This window comes from Heteronotia binoei, chromosome 18 (assembly GCF_032191835.1).
Source record: "Heteronotia binoei isolate CCM8104 ecotype False Entrance Well chromosome 18, APGP_CSIRO_Hbin_v1, whole genome shotgun sequence".
Lineage (NCBI taxonomy): Eukaryota > Metazoa > Chordata > Lepidosauria > Squamata > Gekkonidae > Heteronotia > Heteronotia binoei.
This window is the reverse complement of record NC_083240.1, coordinates 36,085,254-36,111,586: the sequence shown is the minus strand read 5'-3', so window position 1 is coordinate 36,111,586 and position 26,333 is coordinate 36,085,254. Positions and strand designations below refer to the sequence as shown.

Sequence of the window (26,333 nt, the reverse complement as noted above, 5' to 3'; positions counted from 1 at the left end):
GCTACAATCTGAATTAAGTCCTGAAACATGCAATAACCAAGGCGGCACTGTGCCCCTGAGCAAATGCAGAGTGCATTTCTCCCAGCCAACCCAGTAATCGCAGCCAGCCGTCTAAGGTAATCTCTCTCACACAACTAAGGACTTGCGTCAAAGCGCTCAGTAACATTCGCCACAGAAGGCAAACAAAGAAAAATCCTCTGCCACGCAATGCGTAATTAGCTTAGACAATGCACAAGTTGAATAGTTGGTCATGAGGTTAAACGGCTTTTTGAAAAAGCTTTGACGTTCATGGAGGAGAGGCTATTGTATCTTACTCATAGAACAATTAGACTAGTAGCTTAATGGAACCTCCATTTTCAGGAGTAATGTATCTCTGAACACCAGACAGTAGGGACAAAGAGCAGAGAAAGGCTTTTGCCCCTATGAACTGCTTGCGGACTGCCTGTAAGTATCTGGATGGCTTCTGTTGGAATGAGGATGCTGGCCAAGGTGGAAATTGGTCTGGCTCAGTAGGTCTTTGGGGAAGGGGCCATGGCTCCAGGGGTGGCCTTAGACTGGTACCCTAGGCAAGGCTAACTCCTGGCACCCCATTTCCACACCAATAACCTCACTGAATCACATGGGGGCATCCATTTCGACACCCCCAGAAGGCTAGCGCCCTAGGCAATTGCCTAGATTGCTTAGTAGCAGGGCTGGCCTTGCATGGCTTAATGGTAGTGCATCTGCTTGGCATGCAGAAGATCCCAGGTTCAATCCCCGTAATCTCCAGTTCAAAGATATTAGGTGGTAGTAGGTGATGTGAAAGACCTTTACCTGAGACCCTGGAGACCCACTAGTGGGGAGTAATCAATACTGACTTTGATTCAGTTTGATTGCGTATAAGGCAGGAGTGGCCAAACCTGCTTAATGTAAGAGCCACAGAATAAACATCAGACAGTTGAGACCCTCAAAACATGAATGTCAGATGTTTGAGGGAGGGAGGGAGGGAGGAAGGAAGGAAGGAAGGAAGGAAGGAAGGAAGGAAGGAAGGAAGGAAGGAAGGAAGGAAGGAAGGAAGGAAGGAAGGAAGGAAGGAAGGAAGGAAGATAGATGGAGGAGAGATGGAAAGAAAGCAACTAACTTTAAATGCATTCTCTAAGCCACTGGCTGGCTTGGCTTGGATAAGTGATTTAAAGAGAGAAATGCCTTTCCCAAGCCAGTTGATAGGGCGATGGGGGCTTCAAGAGCCGCGCAACATGTGTGAAAGAGCCACGTTTGGCCACTCCGGGTATAAGGCCTCTTCAGCTGCGACTTTTGTTTACAGGTAGATCCAAGTGGGCAGCCGTGTTGGTCTGAAGCAACAGAACAAAGCAGCAGACAAGTTGCGCCTTTAAGACCAACTAAGTTTTATTCAGTCTGATGAAGTCTGCTTAGAGCAAAGGAAAGCTGACATTCTGAATAAAACTTAATTGGTCTTTAAGGTGACACTTGTCTACTGCTTTGTTCTTTTGTTTAAAGGGAAACTCGATAGGGTGATTTCTCTCCCTGCAGGGCAAGTCAACACCCCTAGCATTTTACACACACTACTGGCCCTATCCCAGAAGAGACATTGCCAACTCCTAGCGGCATGCAATGACGGCTGGTGTACCCGAGGATTCCTCCGCCTCCAGCCAGCACTTTTTGCATTGTTTGTGGCCAGCGTAGCTTTCAAACCCATTTGCAAGAGGAAGCACAAAGCGGTTAAAGGGTGAGCGCAACAAAACCTATCTGGGCTCTTTCCAGAACGAGGGCTGCATTTCAGACGGCTGCGCTTGCGGCCGTTTGGAAACCCAACAGGAATCAAGATGTCAGCGCAAGCTCTCGCCCCCCCCTCCCCGCATCCGCGCCTCCCCGCTTCCTGGGCTGCCCCAGATAGTAAATATCATCCGCCCAGGCGACCACACATGACCGCTCCTCCTGTTTGCCTGCAAATCCCCAGCCGAGCCGCCAGGCTGCTTTCTTGGCAGACGCCAACCGAGGTAAACACTCTCTCACACACACACCCGGGCAACGATGACAATGACAAATGCATCTCTCCCGGCACAAGGAGAATGGGAATCCTGCAACGCAAGGCGTGCCGCCGGAGCAGCCACCTCGCCATAGCCTAGCCCCGGTGCCTTCATGGTCCTCCAAGCTGGCCGGAGCTGAACGGCTGTAGAAGAGCTGCAAGAGTTCTTGGGAACCCAGCTGGTTGCAAAGGGACTGTTCCCAGCCTATGATTTGACACAAAAAACGCACACGCATCTCCCCTTTTTGGCACAACAGGGACCAAGCCTAGTCCAGCCACCCATTATGCGCTCTTCCAGAGCCTATGGCCCAGAGTTCTCTGCTCAGTCCTAGAATGCGCTACTCCGAGATAGACTGCATCTGAGCATGGATGCTCCAGCAAACTCCTCTACATTACCTAAACGACGCTAACTCATGCGTTTTACATCCGGATTTTTCCTGTGTAAGAATAGGAAAAAATCTGGACGTAAAACGCATTAATTAGTGTAGTGTGAATGCACTCAGGGAGCCATAAGCGCTGCCTTGCTGCCTAACCGTCTGGGTGGACTTCTCAGCCGCGAGGAGGGGGGGCGGGGGACAACGGTGCAGGCCTAAGTGCCACTAGCAACCCTGCCACGCCTGTTCCTCGGGTGCCCCCCGCCCCTCCACAGTTTCACCTGCTGGCAGGCCCAGCAAGCGGCCAGGACTGGGGCAGTGGGGGGAGGGTGTTCCTTACGAAGAGATCCGGGCCCCCTCGAGGGCCGATTCCTCACGTTGGCCCGAACAGCCACCGAGCAGCACATGAAACGAAAACAACAATGTCAAGCGAGAGCTGCCATTCCCAAGAACTCGAGCTGCAGAACGCCCCATCCAAATCTCTGATCAAGAGCAATCAAGCCGTAGGAAGACTAACAGCCCCGTCCCCAGCGACCGCCCCTGGATGGCGATCTAGGCCTTTTCCCCGCCGTGCGCCCACGTGCTGTGCAAAGAGGAGGGCAGCCGATGGGGACACACAAACCCAGCGGCGGCGCGCCTCGCTTTCACCCCAGCAGCGCCATGGCTCGCAGCAGTCCCGGAAGGAAGAAGGGGACGCTCTTTTCTTGGCCGGAGCCCCGATCGCCGCCCGGGCATGCATGCAGCGGCGCCCCCTCTCCTTCCCCCAGCGCCGAAGCCCACCTGCGCGGAGGCGAGCGCCTGCTCCAGCAGGGCGGGCTGGTCGTGCCAGACGAGGGCGTGCAGCGGGAAGCGGCTCTCGGCGCTGCTGCTGCTGCTGGTCTTGGCGGCGGGGGAGGCGGCCAGCATCCTCCCGGTCCCGGCGCCGCGGAGGAGGGAGGCAGGCGGCGGGGAGGCCGTCGTCGGGGCGCCGCGGCCAGGGGCAGCATGGGCGCCGCGGGCCTGCCGAGCCGCCGCAGCTGGCGGCGCGGGGGACGAGGCGGAGGCGGCGCGCCCTGCTCCCGGAGCGCACCGAGGGCAGGACAGGGGGGATCCCCCGCCCGGCGGCTGGCGGCGGGGCTGCGGCGGCGGGGCACCATGGGACTTGTAGTCCCCGCGCTGGGCGAGCCCGCGGCGGCCGGCCGTCGGAGTCGTCGTCGCCGTCGTCTTCCCCGTGCTGCTGGCTCGCGCGGGCACGTGCACGCCTGCCTGGCACACCTGATCGCGCGACACACACGCCGCGCCTGGCCCGATTGCACCTCGCTGCCGCGGCGCCGGAGGAACTGCTTTGTGCGCAGGTGTCACCACGTCGGGCTGCCGGGCTGGCTGGCGCCTGGGAAGGGCTCTGGAGAGCTGGGAGGACCAGGGAGCTGCTGTGATCGAGAGGCCTGCCAACCTCAAGGCGGGGCCTGGAGGACTCCCGGATTTAGAACTCCCCTCCCAGATGGAGGTAGAGGATCCCCCGGTTTGGAGGCTCTCCCACCGCTTCAGGGTCACCAGAAAGCCGGGGGGGGGGGGGTTAAATGTCTTCTGGGCACTCCATTATTCCCTATGGAGACCGATTTCTATAGGGTATAATGGATAATTGATCTGCGGGGCTCTGGGGTGGGGGCTCTGTTTTTTGAGGTAGAGTTACCAAATTTGCAGCATAGCATCTGATACCTCTCCCCAAAACAGGCTCCAAGTTTCAAAAAGATTGGACCAGGAGGTCAAATTCTATGAGCCCCCAAAGAAGGCGCCCCTATCCTTCATTGTTTCCAGAGGAGGGAAGGCATGTAAAAGGCATGCGATCCCTTTAAATGTGATGGCCAGAACTCCCTTTGGAGTTCAATTATGCATGTCACAACGTTGCTCCTGGCTCCACCCCTAAAATCCCCAGATATTTCTTGAATTGGACCTGGCAACCCTACCTCCAGGTGAAATAGATCAGCCCCCCCCCCCCCCTCGGGGAAAGGGTTGCATTGGAGGGTGGCCTTTATGGAATGATGTCCAGGATGGGCTCTAGACTGTCTGGCACCCTAGGCAAAGCTAGCTTCTGGCAATCCCCGCCCTCCAAACTGATGTTACCGAGTCACATGGGGGCACCCAATTTGGTGCCCCCAGAAGGCTGGCGCCCTAGGCATTCACCAAGTTTTCCTACTGGTAGGGTGAGCCCTGATGATACCCCTCTGAGGTCCTCCATTCCCCTAAATCCCTCCCTCTCCAGACCCATATTTCTCAGCTCAGAGTTGAAAATCCTAATTGACATCCAAAGGTTTTTTTATGTTCACATGTGGCAAAGAATGGGGTTGCTTTGCCACCCCCGCAGGGCCGGCCTTAGCCTGTCTGTCACCCTAGGCAAGGCTAACTTTTGGTGCCCCCCACTGCACTGATAACATCACCGAATCTCATGGGAGACATCCAATTAGGTGCCCCAAGAAGACCGGCGCCCTAGGCAATTGCCTAGCTTGCCTAGTGGCAGGGTCGGCCCTGCACCCCAGTGGCCAGTGTTCCCTCTCTAGCAGTTCACTAGAACCAGTTTGGTGTAGTGGTTAAGCGCGCAGACTCTTATCTGGGAGAACCGGGTTTGATTCCCCACTTCTCTACTTGCAGCTGCTGGAATGGCCTTGGGTCAGCCACCTGCAGCTGCTGTAAGAGCTCTCTCAGCCCCGCAGGGCATTTGTTGTGGGGGAGGAAAGTAAAGGAGATTGTGAGCAGCTCTGAGACTCTGACCGATTTCCCACTCACCCTACGCCACTCTGACGTTCCTCTTTTCAGCGTGGCGTCCTTCGATTTCCCACTATCTGCCCCAGAGCTTCAGTCTGCGTCACTGTTTTTGCACGGCAAAGAGAAACTGGTTTTTAGAAGAAGAAGATATTGGATTTACATCCCGCCCTCCACTCAGAATCTCAGAGCGGCTCACAATCTCCTTTACCTTCCTCCCCCACAACAGACACCCTGTGAGGTGGGTAGGGCTGAGAGAGCCCTTACAGCAGCTGCCCTTTCAAGGACAACCTCTGCCAGAGCTATGGCTGATTCAAGGCCATTCCAGCAGGTGCAAGTGGAGAATCAAACCTGATTCTCTCAGATAAGAATCCGCACTTTTTCTTTGCCGTGCAAAGAGCGGTTTCTCTTTGCCGCATAAAAACGGTGACGCAGGCTGAAGCCCCGGGGGCAGATAGTGGGAAATCGAAAGGACACTGTGCTGAAAAGAGGAACGTCAGAGCGGCGTAGGGTGAGTGGAGGGTGGAGTATAAATCCAATGTTGTCATCTTCTTCTCCTCCTTCTCCTCAGCAGAATACAACTGGCATCATCTTTAAGTGGGCAACGGGCAGTGCAAGACCCTGGGCGGCTCCAGATTGCTGCTGAGCGGGGCTACCTGAGATAATGAGCAGCCACTCACCCGCACAGCTCAGTCAGAGGGGGGTGATGCAGTGATGACAACAGTGAGGGAAGTGTGGTCACGCATTCTGCTGTCACCCCTCCAGCGACATAAACACATCCACCAGGGCTGGAGGGCTGCAGGGTGAGATCTGTCAGGAGCCCTGGCTTGTTCACACAAAAGCTCGTAGTTGAGTAAAAACACAAGTGTGAAATTGCTCATCTCCCTAAGGGGGGAAAAGATATGCAAAACCGGCCTCCTTACTCAAGGGTTGGAAAGCAGCATGCATAACACCCAGTTTTTAAAAGGGATCCAGAAGAGATCAGGCAAATTACAGGTCGGTTAGCTGGACGTCTGTTCCTGGTAAATGGGTGGAACTCTTTATTAAACACACAGAGAACAAAAAAGCCTGCTTGTGGGAAAGGATTCTGCAAAGGGAAGTCCTCCTTCACCAACCTTTTAGAAAGGCCCTGCTTACAGCCCCGCTGCTCCAAAAGCAACATTCAAAACCAACATTGTGATCCTAAATGAAGAAGTTAAAGGTTCAGATCCCCACTTGTGCCATGGAAGCCTGCTGGGCGACCTAGGGCCAGTCATGTCGTCTTAGCCTACCTCACAAGGTTGTTGTGAGGATAAAATGGGAGTTGAGGAGAATGATGTAAGCTGCTCTGGGTCATCACTGGGGAGTAGGCTTGCCAATCCCCAGGTCCCAATGGGGGTTCTCCCACTCTCCCAGGCTCCTTCCCGCCCCCAGTCAGCCGGCCGGTGGGGAAAAGCCCCGCCCCCACAGCCACCATGTGACTTTCCACCTCCGGAGGCTTCAGTCTCCGATTGGAAAGGCTTCCTCTTGGGATGGTGTGTCTGTGTTACTTTGAAGAAGTTGGCAGCAACTCATGAGTAGAGATGCCGATCCTTCGCTTCAGAGTCGCCAGAAACCAGGGGAGGGGGGGAGGTAATGTCTGCTGGGCACTTCATTATTCCCTATGTGGAGATCGATTCTCATAGGGCATAATGGGGAATTGATCTGGAGGTATCAGGAGCTCTGGGGGGGCTGTTGTTTTAGGCAGAGGCACCAAATTTTCAGTATAGCATCTAGTGCCTCTCCCCAAAATACCCTCCAAGTTTCAAAACAATTGGACCAGGGGGTCCAATTCTATGAGCCCCAAAAGAAGGTGCCCATATCCTTCTTTATGTCCTATAAAAGGAAGGCATTTTAAAAGGTGTGCTGTCCCTTTAAATGTGATGGCCAAAACTCCCTTGGAGTTCAATTATGCTTGACACCCTTGCTCTTGGCTCTGCCCCAATGTCTCCTGGCTCCACCTCCAAAGTCCCCAGATATTTCTTGAATTGGACTTGGCAACCCTACTGGGGAGAAAGATGGAGTATCAATAAATCAAATAAATAAGCATGTGGATAAGGGTGATCCAACTTATAAATTTCAAAAGGCTTTTGACAAGGAGTGTCACAAGCAGGGGACGAGAGAGGGCCTCTACAGGCTGCCACCAGTCTGGTAAGGGTCTGTCTGAGAGAGCCCAGAACACCCACCCAACCCCTCTGTCTTCCTTCTCAGCAAATACCTTCCTCTGTAACCAGAAAGGCCTGAAGACCCAGGCAGTATAACAATAAGTTTATTGTAAGTTCTCAAGAACAAACCATTGGGTTTTACTTATTAGTGTAACAGTAAAAAAGGAGTAAACAGTAAAGGTGGTACAAAGAAAATAAAAACCCTGACACAACTAACTACAACTTACGTTTTTCTGCTTCCAACTCATCCCTCTTTGGATGAGGGAGCTCTCCTGCTGCAGCCTCTCCCCAGCTCAACCTTTCCAGATCGAACACTTCCCCCACCTCTAGCTTGGCCTCTTATCCTTTCCTTTCAGGTCCCACCCCTCTAACCTCTGCCCACCCAATCAGAGGGACAAAAGGGATCCTTGGGAGATGTACGCCTGGTTACTACTCTAATACAGGCTGCCCTGGAGCCTGTAGGCTGCACTAGGGTTAGGATCATGACAAGGGGGCCTTGCCAGACATTGCTGAGTAAATTTAGCAGCCATGGGATCAAATGACAGTACCTCTTATGGATTAGAAATTTGTTAAAGTACAAGAAACACAGAGTGGGAACAGATGGCCAGTTCTCACAATGGAGGGAAGTGAACTGTGGAGTCCCTAGTATAGGGGTTGGTGATACTTAATTGGTTCATAAATGATCCAGAACTGGGGCTGAGCAATGTAATCATTGATGATAAAAATTTATATAGGCTGGTGGAAACCATGGTGCAGGGATGTCAAACTCATTTGTTATGAGGGCCGGATCTGACATAAATGAGACCTTGTTGGGCCAGGCCATGTGTGTACCTTTTTAAGATTAGGTAGCAGAGATATAAACTTTTTAAAGGACACAGACAAACACAACTAAAGATTTTTGTAAAAAAAAGCTTTAAATAAAACATGCTTAAAACATTAGCACTTGTTGGTCTTAAAGGTGCTTTCTTTGTATTTCTCCTGTGGGATCCAGGGAACTGGGCAAAGGAAGCTCTGGCTCTTTCCCCATCCCCAGGGGACCAGGAGGGGGAGGAGCCTCAACCAATGGAGAAAAATGAGGTTTTGCTCTGTAGCTCCTATGCGATTGCGCAAGGCTTGCAAAGCAAGCTGAGATGCAGAAGGAAGCAAAAGAGAGGGAGAAGGAAGCAGACAAGAGCCAGTTGCTCCGGGGCCTGATAGGAGCCCTCCAGGGGCCTGATTTGGTCCCCGGGCTGAATATTTGACACCCCTGCCATAGTGGGTTGTGAAGAACTTCAGGGGGATCTCTCTAAATTGGAGGAGCAGGGAACAAAATGTCAAACAAAGTTCAATATGCATAAGTGTAAGGTGGTGCCCATTCAAATAAAAAATCCTAGTTTTAAGTATATGCTGGTTATCTGGCTGAGACTGATCAGGTTAAAGATGCGTGGCTTGAGAAGAATATCACTTCAGTGTGCAACAGTGGTGAAAACAGAAAAATTCTTTGCTAGGGATCACTAGGAAAGCGACTGAAAATAGAGCAGACACGATTGTAATACCCACAGTATGACATTTGGAATACTATATATATAGTTTTTGTCACCCAGTCTTAAAATGAACTGGGGAAGGTGCAGAAAAGAGCCACTTAAATGTGATGATGTTGAGGAAAAGTTGGAGCTTTTCAGCTGAGAAAAAGCGAAAACTGCCAGGTGGTGGTGGTGGCTCATGATAGAGATTTATAAAATTACTTTGAATAAGGCCTGTTGTAGAGATAAATACAGTGGGCTCTAGAAAGAGGCTCTGGGTGAGTGCCCCCCACCCTTGCTGTCTTCGAACCCACCCAAATGAAGGCATTCACTCCCCACCCACCTTAAGGGGACATGATCTCTGCCATCTGGAGAACAGTTGTAATTCTGAGTGATCTCCAGCCATCACCTGGACTGGAGATTAGCAACAATGGTTCCCCTGGAGAAAATAACTGCTTTGGAGGGTGGACTCTATGGCATTATATTCTGTTGAGGACTCTCTCTTTATTGGCCAGCAACAGCCTCTGGCTAGCAGCTTCCCCAGTGACCCAATCCTCATCTGTCCTGGGGTGAAACTGAGGGGAGGAGGGAGGGAGTGACAGGAAAGAGGCAGCTGCCTTGGCCTCTGAGGAAATGTTTCATGAGGCTGCAGTAGTGTGGCAACCCTTTCTGAGGCTGGTTGATTGAGAGGACACAGAGAAGCATTGGAGATGTGACTGTCTTTGAGGTAAGACTGTTCTGGCAGTTTGTTCAGTGTTCCTGGGCCTGCAGTAGGCAGGGGACAGGAGAATAAACCAATGGGAACTCAGATGTGGTGACAAGACGCATGATGTGCCAGTGGTTTGTTGAGTGCACCCGTCAGCCAATGGGAGTGCTCCATTTGGCCACCATCATAGGGAAATTATCTGTGATGATGTATTGTACAAAGGGAGGAAACTCTTCCTCCATCATAGTGCTAGAACTCAGAACCCAACACAGTCGCTATGTAGCAGATTCAGTCAGAAGACACATTATGCACATGGAACTCACTGCCACAAAATGTAATGATGCTACAGGTAGCTTTAAAATGGGATATGTTAAAAATGAGCAGAAGGGTGATCTCATTAGATATCAGAAGCTAAACAGGGCTGACTCTGGCAAGTACTTGGATGGGAGACATCCTTGGAATATCAGCAGTGAGGAATCAGGGGCAGGCTGGTTTAGTGGTTAAGTGTGCAGATTCTTATCTGGGAGAACCGGGTTTGATTCCCCACTCCTCCACTTGCACCTGCTAGCATGGCCTTGGATCAGCCATAGCTCTGGCAGAGGTTGTCCTTGAAAGGGCAGCTGCTGTGAGAGCCCTCTCAGCGCCACCCACCTCACAGGGTGTCTGTTGTGGGGGGAGAAGAAATAGGAGATTGTAAGCCGCTCGAGTCTCTGATTCAGAGAAAAGGGCAGGGTATAAATCTGCAGTTGTCTTCTTCTTTATTCAGCTACCTCTCTGAATATCCTCCAGGCGCCCAGTCACCAGAGGTCTTCTAGGTGCAGACACACACACATGAACATATTTTTAAAAATAGGCATCGTTCACAATACCCTCTTTGCACGCAGCTGTGGAGAAGAATGAAACTGACAGCTTTGGAAGGTAGATTCTATAGCAGGGGTGGCCAAACTTGCTTAACGTAGGAGCCACATAGAATAAATGTCAAATATTTTAGAGCAGCAAGACATGAACGTCAGTTGTAGGAAGGAAGGAAAATAGATGGGGGAGGGAGGAAGAGGTAGAAAGAAAAAAACTTTAAATGCATTCTCCAAGCTGCTGGCTGTCTTGGCTTGGAGAGCCACACAATATCTGAAAGAGCCACATGTGGCTCCCGAGCCACAGTTTGGCCATCCCTGTTCTATAGCATCACATCTCTGCTGAGCTACTGGAGCCTGGCGACCAGTAGGAGATGAGGGAGGTGATATTTACTGCAGGGGGAGCATAGCTGTCTTCCCCGTACAATGGTCTCACTTTCAGTGGGACCTGAAACACTGGCAACACACAGAGATGACGCCGTGTAGAGCTTGCTCTCCTAAATATATGGGAAAGATAGTTTTCTGGGTGCTGGAGCGTCCTCCTGGCATGACGCCAGCACTTCCGGATTGTGCCAAAGATGACCCTGTTGTGCAGGGATGGCATCGTTGCACCTTTGGCTGGCCTGCATCTGCCCTGCAAGTCAGGCACTGGTCAAAATTGCCAGGAGATAATCTGCCTTGAGTTTGGCTGTCTGGGGGACGATGGGTGTCGCAAAAACATCTCCCAGTCCCACCCCCCACCCCATCCCTAATGGCCTCCTCCATTCTGAAGCCCGTCCCTGGTCGGCAGAGAAATTGCTGCAGTCAGCGTGCTGAGTCATGCTGGCTGGTCATCTCCGGAGGGAGGCAAAATCCTGCCAGCCTTTTGTCTTTCTTTCCAGGATGAGCCCACAGCTGACATTAGCTGGGAGCTGCAGGACGCAGGAGCAGAATGTCTGTAGCATTTCGGGGAGTGTGACCCACGCTGCAGGGCATAGCTTTGAAGACCACAGTGGATTTCTTGGCTAGGCCCAAAGGGAGAGTTCGCATGATAAAAAATATTGGGATATTTGGTTAATATAGAGCTGAGTTTTGTCCAGTCATAGAAACATGATACCCATGCAGTAAATAAACCTCACAAGAACTATATTGCAAAAAAGGGTAAACTTGCATTTATTCAAGTGGATCCAGTGTGCATTCAGGCTGTAGTCAAAAGAAGAGAGACAAGCCTAATCTGAAGAGCGCTTTCCCTGTCACAAATGGCCAGCTTGTCCAGCATCATGTGTGGGCACTGTATCTACAGGAGAGACCTGCAGAGATGCATATCTCTGAGGAGAAGAAGAAGAATGTAGATTTATACGCCACCCTTCTCTCTGAGTCAGAGGCTCAGAGCAGCCTACAATCGCCTTCATCTTCTTCCCCCACAACAGGCACCTTATGAGGTGGGCAGGGATGAGAGAGCTCTCCCAGAAGCTGCCCTTTCAAGGACAACTCCTACAAGAGCTATGGCTGACCCAAGGCAATTTCAGCAGCTGCAAGTGGAGGAGTGCGGAAGCAAACCCGGTTCTCACAGATAAGAGACCACACACTTAACCACTACACCAAACTGGAAGGCTATGTAGAAACAGAGGCCAAAGGGAGAGAGAGGAGAGGGCAGAAGGCAGCTCCCAGCTTAAGAAAAAGAGACATGTCCACCCTGACCTGGACATTCCAGGCAACCCCAATCTCATTAGATCTTGGAAGCTAAGCAGGGCTGACCCTGGCAAGTACTCAGATGAGAGACCTCATTGGAATACCAACAGATGCAGTTGGGAGGCAGGGGCAGGTTTTATCAAGCCACTTCTCTGAATATCCTCCATACTCCAGAAGAAGAAGAAGATGATGAAGATGAAGAAGAAATTGGATTTATATCCTGCCCTCCACTCTGAAGAGTCTCAGAGCAGCTCACAATCTCCTTTACCTTCCTCCCCCACAACAGACACCCTGTGAGGTGGGTGGGGCTGGAGAAGGCTCTCACAGCAGCTGCCCTTTCAAGGACAACCTCTGCCAGAGCTGACCCAAGGCCATCCCAGCACGTGCTAGTGTCGGAGTGGGAAATCAAACCCTGATTCTTCTAGATAAGAGTCCACGCATTTAACCACTACACCAAACTGGAATCACCAGAAGGAATCACCAGAAGTCACCATGACTTTAAGGCATGCATATGCATTCACACACACACACACAATACAAAAAGAGAAGCATTCCATTCAAGGAGATAACACCTATACACACTTACAATGATGTAGCGCTCCCAATGTCCAGGCACACCAAGTCCAACAAAATGATTTTGTGTTTTTTTTTTAAATGAACTGTTTGGATAAGGAAACTCTGTGGAGTATTTACATTTCAAAAGGACATCCTGGAGCTAGAAAGGGTGGCCAAGTGAAGAATAGCTGCGAGTCCCTTCCGTAGGAGGAAAGGCTCAGGAAAGTGGAGGCTTTCTCCAATTAGGAAAAAAAAGTCAGTGCAGCAGGGACTGAGCAAGAGGTTCCTAAAGCTGCGCAGATGATGAAAAAAGCAGAGGAGGGATTAGTTGGTTCCCATCATGCTAGAATAGGAGATACTAAAACAGGGGTGGCCAAACTGAGGCTCGGGAGCCACATGTGGCTCTTTCACACATATTGTGTGACTCTTGAAACCCCCACCACCCCATTGGCCAGCTTGGAGAAGGCATTAGTCTCTTTAAATCACTTCTACAAGCCAAGCAAGCCAGCAGCTTGGAGAATGCATTTAATTCGATGTTGCTTTCTTTGCCACCTCTCTCTCCCCCCTTCCTTCCTTCCTTCCTTCCTTCCTTCCTTCCTTCCTTCCTTCCTTCCTTCCTTCCTTCCTTCCTTCCTTCCTTCCTTCTCTCAAACATCTGACATTCATATCTTGCTGCTCTCAAACATCTGACATTTATTCTATGTGGCTCATGTTAAGTAAGTTTGGCCACCCCTCTACTAGAACAAGAGCAACAGATTCAGGACCAGGTAAGAAGAAGTTCTTCTTCACTCCAACACTCACTGGCTTGTAGCATTTATGAATGTCTAGCATGGCCCCTCTTAGAGCAAAAATGTATTTCTTTCATTTATCCATTTATACGTGCGTTTTCGCCGAGACCAAAGACATACTCTGTATGTAAAGTGTTGTCCAGTCGGAGCCGACTTATGGTGTCTTCGCAGAGCTTCCAAGGCAAGAGGTGAGCAGAGGCGGTTGTGCCATTGCCTGCCTCTGCATAGCCACCCTAGACTTCTGTGGTGGTCTCTCATCCAGTTGTCTAACCAGAGCTGATTCTTCTTAGCTTCCAAGATTTTATGAGATCAGGACCACCTAGATCAGGGCTGAGGCCTATTAAACAATGAGAAACTCCATGGCAGGAACAGTACGAAGCATATAACCAACAGTGACTAACGCTGAGTTACAACATTAGAGAACAGAGCACTAAAAACAGTCTTAAGAAATGCAAAACTGGCAAATGATGCAATAAAACGATGTGATCCATATAAGAAATGAAGGGAAGTTATGGCCTCAGTTTCAACAACGTTAAATGCATTCTTCATAATGCCCTCTGGGACCCTTCTGTGTTACATGTTCTGTAGCAGGATAAAATGCAGGAACCTTCCTTACGTCATCAGGCAGGCTGTTTCACTGAGTGGCTGGTGCAGGCTGAGACCAGAGGGAGAGGATGCTTTCAGGGAACATAGAAGAAGGAAGAGGAGGAGATTAGATTTATACCCCACCCTTCATTATCCGAAGGAGTCTCAGAGTGTCTTACAATCTCCCTTCCCCTCCCTGTAACAGACACCTTGTGAGGGTAGGTATGGCTGAGAAAGCTCTGACAGAAACTGCTCTTGAGAAGTCACTCTAGCAGGGATGTTGAACTCATTTGTTATGAGGGCTGGATCAGACATTAATGAGACTTTGTCGGGCTGGGCCATGTGTGTCATAAAATGTAATGCCAGGTAGCAGAGAGATAAACTTTGTAAAGGACACAGACAAACACAAAGATTTTTAAAACTGAAAACATTTTTAAAAAGACTCGCGCTGACACCTCTTGCTCTGAATGATTGCATCAAAGTCTGGAGATGATTTCTGTGCTGTAGCAATCTTGAGCAGGCTGTTCAGGTGTTGGTCAGGTGTGTGTCTGTAAATTGCAAACCTACTTTTGATTTATTGTTATTTATTACAGAAATCTCATAGTCAATGCTTTGAGCCTAAGACCCAAGGGAAAATATGAAATGGCTTAGCATTTCCAGCTTTTGTACATAAGTTGTTTCATGTGCTGGCCAGGCAATGGAGAAAATAGAGGCTTTGCTCTGTAGCTCCTGTGCGATTGAGCAAGCCTGGCAAAGCAAGCTGTTATGTAGAAGGAAGCAGATGACAGTAAGTTGCTTGTGGGCCTGAGAGGAGCCTTCCAAGGACCTGATCTGGCCCTTGGGCCACATGTTTGACACCCCTGCTCTAGCAATTGCATGTGGTGGAGTGGGTAATCAAACCCAGTTCTCCCAGATAAGAGTTCATGCATTTAACCACTACACCAAATTGACTGTGTCATAGAAAGAGAGGTGGCTACCCAACGGGAGCATGCGTACCTCCTACTTTCCTCTCTGTGGGGATGGATTTTGTTATCAGAAAGCCTTCAAAGCTGTTTGACTAGAAGGAGCTAGCAAAATTAGCATGTAGACCTCAGTGTGGTAAGCAATGGCTTTCCTTCAGAGTGTTTGTGGCCCAATGCCTTTTTCTGTCTCTGGAACAATGAGTAGGGGAAGCCAATGGAAGCATGGCACATGGTTTGTTTACAAGAGAGAGAAAAATGAGTAGGGAAAAAACAGACACTAAAGCAGCCAGCGGGCTACCAGCCTAGACATCTACGGGGCAGGTGCCCATGAAATACTAAGTTCTTTTCAGTGGCCCCATTCCATTCCAGAATGGAGCAAGGAAAGGTACAAAATGTGTGTGTTGGGGGGGGGGGGAGAGGATGGAGCCAAATTCTGGGGCTGGGCCTGTCTGGGCATGTGCCAGGTGCGCCCAAGCAGTGGTCTCTTGGCAGAGGGGGAGGGAGGGGAAATGCATGGCCCCATTATTGATTGCAAGCTCTTACTAACAAGAAACCATGCATTGCATAGTTTAAAAAAGGGACACTTACGGTTGTGTTTGAAGAAGGATGGGAGCTAGATAACTTCTTTGTTGGGACTGTTGATGGAAAAGTGGGACCAAAATGACTGAGCAGTATCAGAGTCCAGTAGTGCCTTAGGGATCAACAAGAATTTTTTTGGGGGCAGGATACACCTTTGATAGTCAAAGCTCCCTTCATTAGAGCTTTAGCTCTCAAAAGCTTATATCCCAAAATTCCTGTTGGTCTCTAAGGTGCCCACTGGACTCCATGTTTGGCTTTTCTACTGCAGGCCAACATAGAATCAGAGAATCACAGTCAGAACAGGCAATACAGGCCATTAGGGAGGGTTGGTGGCTCAGTGGTAGAGCATCTGCTGGTAAGCAGAAGGTCCCAGGTTCAGTCCCCAGCATCTCCAACTAAAAAAGGGTCCAGGCAAGTAGGCATGAAAAACCTCAGCTTGAGACCCTGGAGAGCTGCTGCCAGTCTGAGCAGACAATACTGACTTTGATGGACCCAGGGTCTGATTCAGTATAAGTTCATCTTGTCCAATCCCCTGCTCAAGGCAGGATCAGCCTAGAGCAGGGGTGTCAAACTCCTTTGTTATGAGGGCCAAATCTGACATAAATGAGACCTTGTTGGGCTGGGCCAGGTTGGGGTGGGCCGGGCCATATTTAAGATTAGGTAGCAGAGATATAAACTTTATAAAGGACGCAGACAAATACAATTAAAGTTTTAAACAAGAAAAACTTAAAACATTACCACTCATTGGTCTTAAAGGTGCTTTCTTTGTATTTCTCCCATGGGATCCAGGGAACTGGGCAAAAGAAGCTCCGGTTTTTCCTTCCTTCCCCAGGGGACCAGGAGGGGGAGGAGCCTCAGAAGGAAGACAGGTTTGGTTCAGTAGCTCTGCTGTGTGATTGAGAGAGCCTGACTAAGCAATCTATCCCTCCCCCCCCTTCCTCCCCAAGGGAGGAGCCTCAGCCAATGGAGAAAATAGGTTTTGCTCTGTAGCTCCTGTGCGATTGAGCAAGCTGTGATGCAGAAGGAAGCAAGAGAGAGAGAGAATGAATCAGATGACAGCCAGTTGCTCAGGGGCCTGACAGGAGCCCTCTGGGGTCCTGATTTGACCCCTGGGCCGCATGTTAGACACCCCTGGCCTAGAGCATCCCTGACAAATGCTTGTGCAGCTGCTGCTTAAAGACTGTCAGTGAGGGGGAGCTCACCACCTTCCCAGACAACAGATCCCACTGTTGAACTACTCTTTAAAATTGTTTTTCCTAATATCCAGCCAGTACCTTCCCACTCTTAATTTAAACCCGTGATTGCGAGTCCTCTCTTCTGCTGCCAACAGGAACAGCTCCCTGCCCTCCTCTAAGTGACACTAATGCCCTCCCAAAACACTGATTGAAGAGCTGATAGGCTAAAGAGTTTGGGGTCTTTTTCAGAGAAGAGAGCCAGTTTGGTGTAGTATTTAAGTGCACAGACTCTTATCTGGAAGAGCCTGGTTTGATTCCCCACTCCTCCACCTGCAGCTGCTGGAATGGCCTTGGGTTAGCCATAGCTTTCACAGGAGTTGTCCTTGAAAGGGCAGCTTCTCTGAAAGCTCTCTCAGCCCCACCTACCTCACAGGGTGTCTGTTGTGGGGGAGGAAGATATAGGAGATTGTAAGCCGCTCTGAGACTCTGATTCAGGGTGGAGGGCGGAATATAAATCCAATGTCGTCGTCTTCTTCATGCATTTAGGGGAAAGCACCAATTAAAAAACAACCCATTTGCATCCCAGAGCATCCTGAAAACCTATGGGAGTTTCATTCAAAGCTCCCTTAAATACAAGGAGGAAACTTGTCTCTGACAAAGGGAGGCTGGACTCTCGAAAGCTCATCCCCTGAAACTCTTGTTGGTTTCCAGGACGCTCTAGGACTCAAATCTCGCTGTTCTTCTGCAGACAAACATGGCTGCTGTCTAAAAAATTTTTTAAAGGAGGGGATCCTAGGAGAGTTTTTTAGAATTGAAGATGGTATAAGGAAATGGGATTGTGGAAGATCCTGCTAGCTAGCTGGCTAAACAGCACTGAATTTTCCCTTCTCTGCCCAGGAGCCCTGAAGGTCAGTAGAAGACGATACTGGATTTATAGAAGAGGACTGCAGATTTATACCCTGCCTTTCTCTCTGAATCAGAGACTCAGAGGGGCTTACAATCTCCTATATCTTCTCCCCGCCACAGCAGACACCCTGTGAGGTGGGTGGGGCTGAGAGGGCTCTCACAGCAGCTGCCCTTTCAAGGACAACTCTGCTAGAGCTATGGCTGACCCAAGGCCATTTCAGCAGCTGCGAGTGGAGGAGTGGGGAATCAAACCCGGTTCTGCCAGATAAGAGTCCGCACACTTAACCACTACACCAAACTGGTTCTATACTCTATACCGCCCTGTACTCTGAATCTCAGAGTGGCTCACAATCTCCTTTACCTCCCACCCCAACAACAGACACCCTGTGAGGTGGGTGGGGCTGAGAGAGCTCTCCCAGAAGGACAACTCCTATGAGTGCTATGGCTGACCCAAGGCCATTCCAGCAGCTGCAAGTGGAGAAGTGGGGAATCAAACCCAGTTCTCCCAGATAAGAGTCTGCGCACTTAACCACTACACTAAACTGGCTGAAGTAGCCAGAGGGCTCTTGTCCTTTGGCTATATAGTCCAGTGCTGAGCAGAAGATTGACTAGCTTGACACTCAAATCTCCACCCCCCTCCTGTTGGTTTTTTCCTGTTGCTTTTTTTTCTTCCAGTATTGGAAAATAGGTTGCGAAGAAAAGCAGGTCATAAATAATAAAACAGGGAAACAAACATCTTTCTCTTTCTGTGTTTTACAGAAGACTAAAATGTGATTAAGTCTGTTTACCGTGGGCTGAGGAAAGGCACAAGAGGCCAGCGTGGTTATTATTTATTAACATATGACATTGTGTGTAGTATGGCCAGAAGATCCTAAGATTGTCCGGCAGGCAGCAGTTCTAGGTCTTTTAGCGTTATGCACCACTAGGTGGCGAACTAGACTTTTTTTAAGGCAAGGGGCCTTTCAGAGGTGGTTTCCCGTTGCCTGCCTCTGCCTCATGACCCTGGAATTCCTTGGAAGTTGCCGTCCCAAATACTAGCCAAAGCCAACCCTGTTTAGCTTACAAGATCTGACAAGATTGGGCTAGCCTGGGCTATTCAGGTCAGCCAGTGTGGTATGGCAGGTGCAGAGACGAGGTCTGTGGAGACCCAGTTCCAAAGGTCCTCTCTCTCTGCAAAGCAAGGCTGGAATTAGGTCAGCCTTCCTCACATGGCCGTGGTTGTTATGAGGATGACATAAAGGAGAAGAGAGCTCGCACTCCTTGGAGGATAGAAATGTAGCCATGCATTTTTGAGCAATACATAATTAACAATCCTCCCCCCCAATGGATGGGAGCCATTTAGCCCAAATGGTTTTAAAAGGGGACGAGTGCGTGCCAGGGGGGGGGGCAGCTTTCTCCAACATGGGCAGCTGCTATGGGCATCATGCCAGGGAGAGCTTGACGGACCGTAACTCTGACCCCCAACAGAGGGGAGAAGCTGGCTCAGCAGCAGTGGGCTCCTTGCGGCCAACCCATCCAAGGCTTCGACAGCCAACACTTGGTGGCAAGACTTGTCTCCCATGTGGCCAGCTTGGACCCCAGTGACATGTGTTGCCTCCTTGAGGGCCCCTGCAGACCACAGCAACTAGCCAGGAGACCTAAATGGAACCTCCAGGCACAAAGGCATTGATGGGCAGGGCTTTTTATTTGAGCAGGAACGCACGGGAATGCAGTTCTGGTTGGCTTGGTGTCAGGGGGTGTGGCCTAATAGGCAAATGAGTTCCTGCTGGATTTTTCCTTTTAAAAAAGCCGTGTGAAGCAATGGTGACCTCAGGATGTGGCCTCTAATGCAAATTAGTTCCCGCTGGGCCTCTTCTGCCCCCCCCCCCAAAGCCCCGTTGATTGGGATTCTCAGTGCAAATTCGGGCTAAGCCCCCGAGGCCCCTCCAGGATTCAGCCTGCTAAAAGAAAGGAAGCCACAGCCCGCCACAATGGAAGGCCTGCGTTGAGAAGCAGTTGTTTACAGCTGTCCTGGGTGCAAAAGCCAAAAACAGAACCCATGCAATATTTGGGACCGACCCAATGATCCAGAGAAATGTGCAAGCTTTCGAAGTCTTCCAGGACTCTTCATCGGGCCAGCGGTTACCAGAGTGAGAAAGAGGAAAATGTAGAAAGCTTCATCCACCCCAGTTTTCAAATCCCCCTCCCCGCCCACAGCGCCTACGCTAGCCCCTCACAGGCCATGCCAACCCCCCAAAGCCTGCACAAGAACCAGGCGTCCAGAGGGTGGAGTCCAACCAGAGCCGGATTAACAATTAGGCCAAGTAGGCACTGGCCTATGGCCCCCTATGCCTTTAGGGGCCCCAGGCCAGCATTCCCCCACAGTTTCCCCCCTGCTTGCAGCCCTCCCAGCCTGCATGCGCGGCCAGCAACTGAGCTGCTCTTTGCCCAATTTGCCTGCTGCGGCTGGCATTGTCACCAAGTTTGCCTCTTTCTGCCTCTCCCCTGCAGCTTAGTAAAAAGGACTTTTGAGAAGGTGCTTGCAGGCTGCAGTGGGAGCGTGGACAGCGGGGCGGGTAGACTCTGAGATAATTTGCAAGCCCCCCCCCCCCATTTCAATTGCCTAGGGGCCTCCGTGGGGTTCAATCCGGCACCAGCGCGCCCCTTCTCTAGCCCGGTGCCAGGAAGACCCAGGCGCATTACTCTCCCCACTCCTCCCTCCAGCCCCCGCCCCTTTTCCCAGGACAGAGGCGAGGGGGGGGGCAGGCGTCCTGCCGCCTTCGCGCGACTCCGCCCCGCCTATCGGGGTGGGGGGGCGTCACTGGGTCGCTACCAGCACCAAGCGGCGGCGGCGGCCCGGTTAGGACCCGCCTCGCCTCCTGCGAGCCTTGCGCGCCAGCCAGCGGGGCTCGCTCCGCCTCCGGGGGGCGGCCCTCTGCGCCTGCCTGGCTTCCTGCAGGAGGGCGGACGCGCGGCTCAGCCCCGGGAAGCAGCAGCAGCAGCAGCGGCGGCCGCGAAGGGGCCGGGCGGCCGGTGCCGCTGCCCGATCTCCGGCACACGAAGGGACCCCCGCCCCGGGCAGGCGGGGCGCAGGACGCGCGGCCCCACGCTGGCCGCCTCGCCGCTCAGGATGGCCCGGAAGGTGCCCCGGGCGGAGGTGTGCGCCGACTGCAGCGCCCCAGGTGAGCTGCCGACGGGCCTGGCCTGCAGCCGCAGCCCCGGCCAGGTGGGGAGGCGGCGGAGGACGCAGAGCCTGCCGGGGCCGGCGCGCCGGGCCGGGCCTGGCCTGCTGCAGGGAGCGATGCGGCTGGAGCTGCAGGGTTTCTCTCGGGGAGGCTGGCGCGCCCCCCCCTCCCAAGCCTGGCGCCCGCGGGGCCCCTCGCCGGTCAAGGAGAGCTCCAGGCTATCCCGAGCGTTCCTCCGTCTGCTCTCCGCCGATATTAGAACCCCGGGCAGAGTTCTCCCAGGACTGGAACTCAGGCCTCTAGGGATCCATCTCCACTCCATTTCCCTGTGGCCGGATCTAGGAACCAGGCGGTTGATTCTGGTTTTATGGCAATGGGCAGGAACCAGAAACCACCACCCCCCTCCCAACTCGCCTGTCATCCCTTTCCAACCCTGGCTCCCCCCCTTGCAGTCTGGAACTCGGGTGTCCTGGCGCCTTCACGGCTTGGGCTGGGCCCTTGGCCTGCTTTGCTGCCTTCCCTCCCCCCCCTTCCATTTTGCCTCTTTATGAATGGGAAGAGAATCCGGGAGACCTGGCGCCCAAACCCTCACTTGTTCTCTTCAGTGACCCTTGTAGATGGCTCTAGGCACCCTGGTTTTCACTGTGGCATGGAGCTCCTGCTGAGGAAACGGAGTTCTGTGGGTGGGTCAGGGATCTCTCCCCCATCCCCCACTTGGCTGTGCGTGGGGTGCTCTCTGTTACATGCTGGTGCAGAAGAAGACTTGCTTTGGGGAGTGGGTGGTTAGGGCAGCCCTGGGTCTCCAGCCATTGCTACTTCTTTTCCTGGGCTTCACTAGAGGCCAGGCCTTGGTTGGTGTTTTCAGTTCCCAACTGGTTAAAAGGCCCCACTGGTGGACCTTGTGATGGTACTTGTTTTTTTTTTTGGCCACTGTGTGAGACAGAGTGTTGGACTGGATTGGCCTGATCCAACATGGCTTCTCTTATGTTCTAGGATTCCTTTCGCTGGGGAGGGGCCCAGAGCGCCCCCCCTAATGGACTGGAGGGGAAGCATTTATGAGGTGGAATGCCCACCTAGCAGGGGGGTGGGCTGGACCCACAGCGTGGCCTGTGGGTAATGGTGGAGGCCTTTCCAATGACCCCATCACGTTGAAGCTGTGCGGCTGTTGCAGAAGGAAGAATCTGATGCTGAGCTGGTGGGGTGGGGAGGCAAAGTCTTTGCATCTAGTTCAAGACTTAAGGTAGAGCTTTGTTGAGGTCTACCCTTATATCTGGATCATGGTGCCTTGGTGGTTTTGTTGTTGTTGTGCTACAAGCTCCCTTACTTTCATTTGAAACATGTGACTCGGCTTGCTTGCCAGAGCTCTTCGCAAGTTGGTCCTCACCTTTGTATTTGATGTGTGGTCTTGACTTCACAAAATGTGTTGTGTTTGCAGTGATATGAAAGTCCTCTTTGTGTTGGGCCAAACGGCCTGTTCATGATCTAAAGTTGGGCATGTGAGAACCAGTCCTTATAGAGTGAGAAAGAGCATGTTTTGGTGCGGATACTTTCTGTCTCTTTTATGGGGAGGAGCTGTGGATCAGGGGAAGAACCTCTGCTTGGCATGCAGAAGGCCCCAGGTTCAATCCTTGGCATCTCCAGTGAAAAGGACCATGCAGTGGGTGATGGGGAAAGACCTCCACCTGAGACCCTGGAGAGCCACTGCCAGTCTGAGTAGCCAATACTGGCCATGATGGTCTGATTCAGTTTAAGACCACTTTATGTGCACATCTCTTCCAAACTGTGGAATTAGAACTTGAAGCATGCATAGAGAGGTTAGCAATGATTGTAGCCTTGTGAATAGAAGTCCTTTCTTGGAAGATCTGGTCCCGGAAAGTCTTTGCTGCTATTCTTGAGTTTTCAGGCCAATCTAACTAGCCATTGTTGGAGCCAGAATACTGACCATAGACAATGGGATCCAGTGAGTCAGCCCTTGCATTCTTTGGTATCTGTGTGACGCAACCCAAGCGGAGCTGGCCGGGGGTTTTGGGATCCAGCTCTTGGGTTGCATGCACATGTGCATGATCCTGATGTACTTTGCATCGATGCACAAGATTCTTGGGTACGCAGTTTAGGCCACTTGCTGTCTGCTGGTGCCCTTAGAAATGTGTGTATACCAGGCAATTATTGCTTGCGGGCAGACCCTGGACGATATGCGGTGGCAGCGGTCTGGTTCAGTGAGTGAGTGAGCATCATCTGCCTGAGTCTTGGGAATGAAGTTTGGAGACTGCCCACACCACCAGAGCAAGCTCTTGGTGGAAACCAGGGAGAACGCCCTCTGTTGGTGCTCTGAAGAAGCCAAGGGAGGAAGTGTCCAGTTGAAGGCGTGGGGGGAGAGACTTCCTGTATGGAGAAAGAGTTAGGGTCTTGACACCAGCATTTAGGCCTATGCTTGGGCTGGTACAAGCTGTGCGCTCCATGAGGACCTGCTATGTGCACGCAGGTAAAGGAGAACTGCACTGGTGGCTGTTCTTGGGACATACAATGAAGATGTACCTCTAAGCGCCCGTCAGATCTGTCTGTGTCCATAACAGAGAGCTTCCTGTTTGTCTCCTTAGGCTGCTGTGCTGAAATTCTCTGGAAATTGAGCTAGGCCTGGATTTGCCAGTTCCCACTTTCTCTCTCTCGCTTTCTCTTTCCCCTCCTCCTTCCACTGTTGATTATCAAACTGCAAACTGCTTGGGGCAGGGACCTTTTTTGTTTTTGTCACATTCTCAAAAGTGCACACTCTATGTGGGGTGCTTGTTCCCAGAGAATAGTAGCTGATGCTTTCCTTCCTTCTTCCGTCCCTATTTACGAGGTGCGGGTTGGGCATGTTTGTGCTTTGTGCTTGTAGTCTTAAGTTGTGTAGTTACAGCAAAATACAGTATATTTCCATCGTTCTGCACAAGAGCAGCATTTGTTTTTGTAACTACTTCTTCGAGTGACGGGACTGGAAGGAATCAAGAAGTTTGTGGATTTGCATCTTCCAGCCAGGATTCCTTGCTCATTTTGGTTGGGATGAGGAAAGGATATACAGGGAGACTTTTCCCGGGGGCTTTAGAAACCCTTGCTTGAACTGCATCCCATCCTAGGGACAGCCTGCATGTTTCACGTTCTTTTAGTTGCTCCATGTGGACTAGCAGCAGCCCATTTTTTTTATTTAAAACAATGCATTGTATTTGATTTTTAAAAACATGCAAGCAGAGCCAGCTGTAGACTATCTGGAACCCTCGGCAAGGCTAACTTCTGACACCCCCTGCGCTGATAACATCACTGAGTCACATAGGGGGGACCCAATTTGGTACCCCCAGAAGGCGAGTGCCCTGGACAGTTGCCGAGTGGCATGGCTGGCCCTGCATTCAAAGCTGATGTAGCAAATAAATTTAACAGGAAAGAGTGACGGTCGGGAGTCCATTCCATGTTATTAGGAATATCCATGTTAAGAAATGCCACTTACTACTGGACTCTTACTCTTTTCTACTTTCACATGAAGAAGAGTGACCAAAATGCAGAACTTCTGTGCTTGCATGACTGACTGGCAGATACGTGCAAATAAACGTGCATTCCGAATATAGCACAGCTCTGTATTTGATCCCACTATGGGGCGGTCTCCAGTGGTTATAATCTGACAGGAACCAGTCTTGGGCTTATATTTTGCCTGGAAGCCCCCAAGCCCCCTCCACCTCCCACTCTTTAAACCTGGTGGAGCTGAGGATGATCACTGCAGGATACGAGGGGCTCTCCCTTTGTTTGGCTGTGCTGCCCTCTTTTCGTTTGTACTTTGCCTATCCCTTTGAGAATTTTTTTTTAAAAAATAGTTCCTTGGGCTGTGCGAACTTGAACTGGCTGAATAATAATATTTATTTTAAACATATCACCATTCATGTGAGGCGCTGTACAGAGGGAGGGCTTTTTTGTAGCAGGAACTCCTTTGCATATTAGTCCACGCTCTTCTGATGTAGCCAATCCTCCAAGTGCTTGCTGTAGGCCCTGTAAGCTCTTGGAGGATTGGCTAAATCAGGGGTGTGTGGCCTAATATGCGGAGGCGATCCTGATACCAAAAAAGCCCTGCTTACAGTCAACAATTGTTATTTATTTATTTATTTATGATTTGTATCCCGCCCTTCCCACAAGTGGCTCAGGGCGGCTCCCAACAAATAGTCAAACATAAAATTAAACAGGTATTTAAATATGTAAAGGATTAAAACATTTAAAACTGTTAAAACCTAAAAACCAGTAACATTACAAAAATATAACAGAATATAACAATTGGACTTCAAGGAGGCAACAGAAGAGAGGTCAGGAGAAACAGGGCAAGAAGGGGCAGGGGTTTGTTTCTTTTTGTAGCAGGAACTCCTTTGCATATTAGGCCACACACCCCTGATGTAGCCAATCATCTAAGACCTTACAGTAGGCCCTGTACTAAGAGCCCTGTAAGCTCTAGGAGGATTGGCTGCATCAGGAGTGTGTGACTCAATATGCAAAAGAGTTCCTGCTACAAAACGAAAGCCCTGAGAAGGGGTACGTATTCTTCTTTAAGACGGAGCAGCCCTGACCAGATAGGGACCAAAAGGGCTGAGGCTGGCTTGTTTCCCTGCAGGTGCCCTCTGGGTCCCACTGCTCCCCGTCGTCTCCTTCGCTCACTTGTGCTGGCTCTTCTGAGGCTGCGCAGGGATCTTTGCCCTGCTAGGAGAGCCTTTTCTGCCACAGGGGCTTTGGGGCTACTCTCCAGGTCAGGACTGCCCTGTGGGACAGTGGCGGGGTAAGAGCGGGGCCATCAGAAAGGTTTCCCCGGCGTGTGTCCCCGTGAGAGATTGTGCCGTGCCAACAGCTCCTGTGGGAAGAAACCGCAGAGATCTTCAGATGCGACTCTTCGTCACCATCTGTTCCGGATGTGCCCACGCTCACCCTCCAAGATTTGGAAACAGAAAGGAGGGAAGCTCTGGAGATCTCACTGGTGCTTGGAGTTCTGCCTGCTGGGTCCCTGGAATTGGAGAGCCAGCTTGGGGTGGGTGGGGGCAGGTGAGAGAGTTGTGCCAAAGGGCTAAAGGAAACATTTCTGATCCCTAAGGAATCAGCATCAAACTGGCCCGTAACTGCAAAAGAAAGATCTTTGGGCTGCTGCACTCTATTCAGAGCACTGCTTAGGTGACAGCTAGGCAAGCGGGGGCCTTTCCGGCCTTTCCTTGGTACCCTTTCTAGTGGCCAGTGTTAACTTTGCAGGCACAGCCAAATCCTTGCTTCTTTGGCCTGGTAGCAGCCTGCATTTTGGAGGACTGTCTGCCAGCAAGTGGTGTGAAGGTCTGTGGAAGCAGAGAGCAGGGAACCTGTCTTCCTTGTTTTCCCAGACTGGTGCTTGCCGGCTCCAGAAAATGGGATTCCATCAGAACCCTAACCAGATCAAACAATAACTTTTACCACTCAGTGGTGTCAAATTCATTTGTTGTGAGGGCTGGATCTCACCTAAACGAGACCTTCTCGGGTTGGGCCATGTGTGTCATAAAATGTAATGCCAGGTAGCAGAGATATAAACTTTATAAAGGACA

At 51.1% G+C, this 26,333-nt stretch overlaps 2 protein-coding genes across 4 annotated transcripts in view; one reads left to right on the top strand and one right to left on the bottom strand.

Moving 5' to 3' along the window:
• Positions 1 to 3,322, bottom strand: part of ANKRD13B (ankyrin repeat domain 13B) — a 37,874-nt gene extending 34,552 nt beyond the window's left edge. Inside the window, exon 1 of the mRNA XM_060259424.1 lies at positions 3,181 to 3,322. Within this exon, the coding sequence (XP_060115407.1) occupies positions 3,181 to 3,306 (126 nt within the window). The 5' untranslated portion in view covers positions 3,307 to 3,322. The remainder of the gene's footprint in view (positions 1 to 3,180) is intronic.
• Positions 3,323 to 20,419: 17,097 nt separating this feature from the next.
• The window catches only part of GIT1 (GIT ArfGAP 1), a 70,279-nt gene continuing 64,365 nt past the window's right edge, over positions 20,420 to 26,333 (top strand). For 2 of the 3 annotated variants that reach the window (XM_060259148.1, XM_060259147.1), the window contains exon 1: positions 20,554 to 20,763. In XM_060259148.1, the coding sequence (XP_060115131.1) occupies positions 20,712 to 20,763 (52 nt within the window). In that variant the 5' untranslated portion in view covers positions 20,554 to 20,711. Of the gene's footprint in view, positions 20,764 to 26,333 lie in introns of all 3 variants that reach the window. The other variant, XM_060259149.1, reaches the window with a different exon arrangement.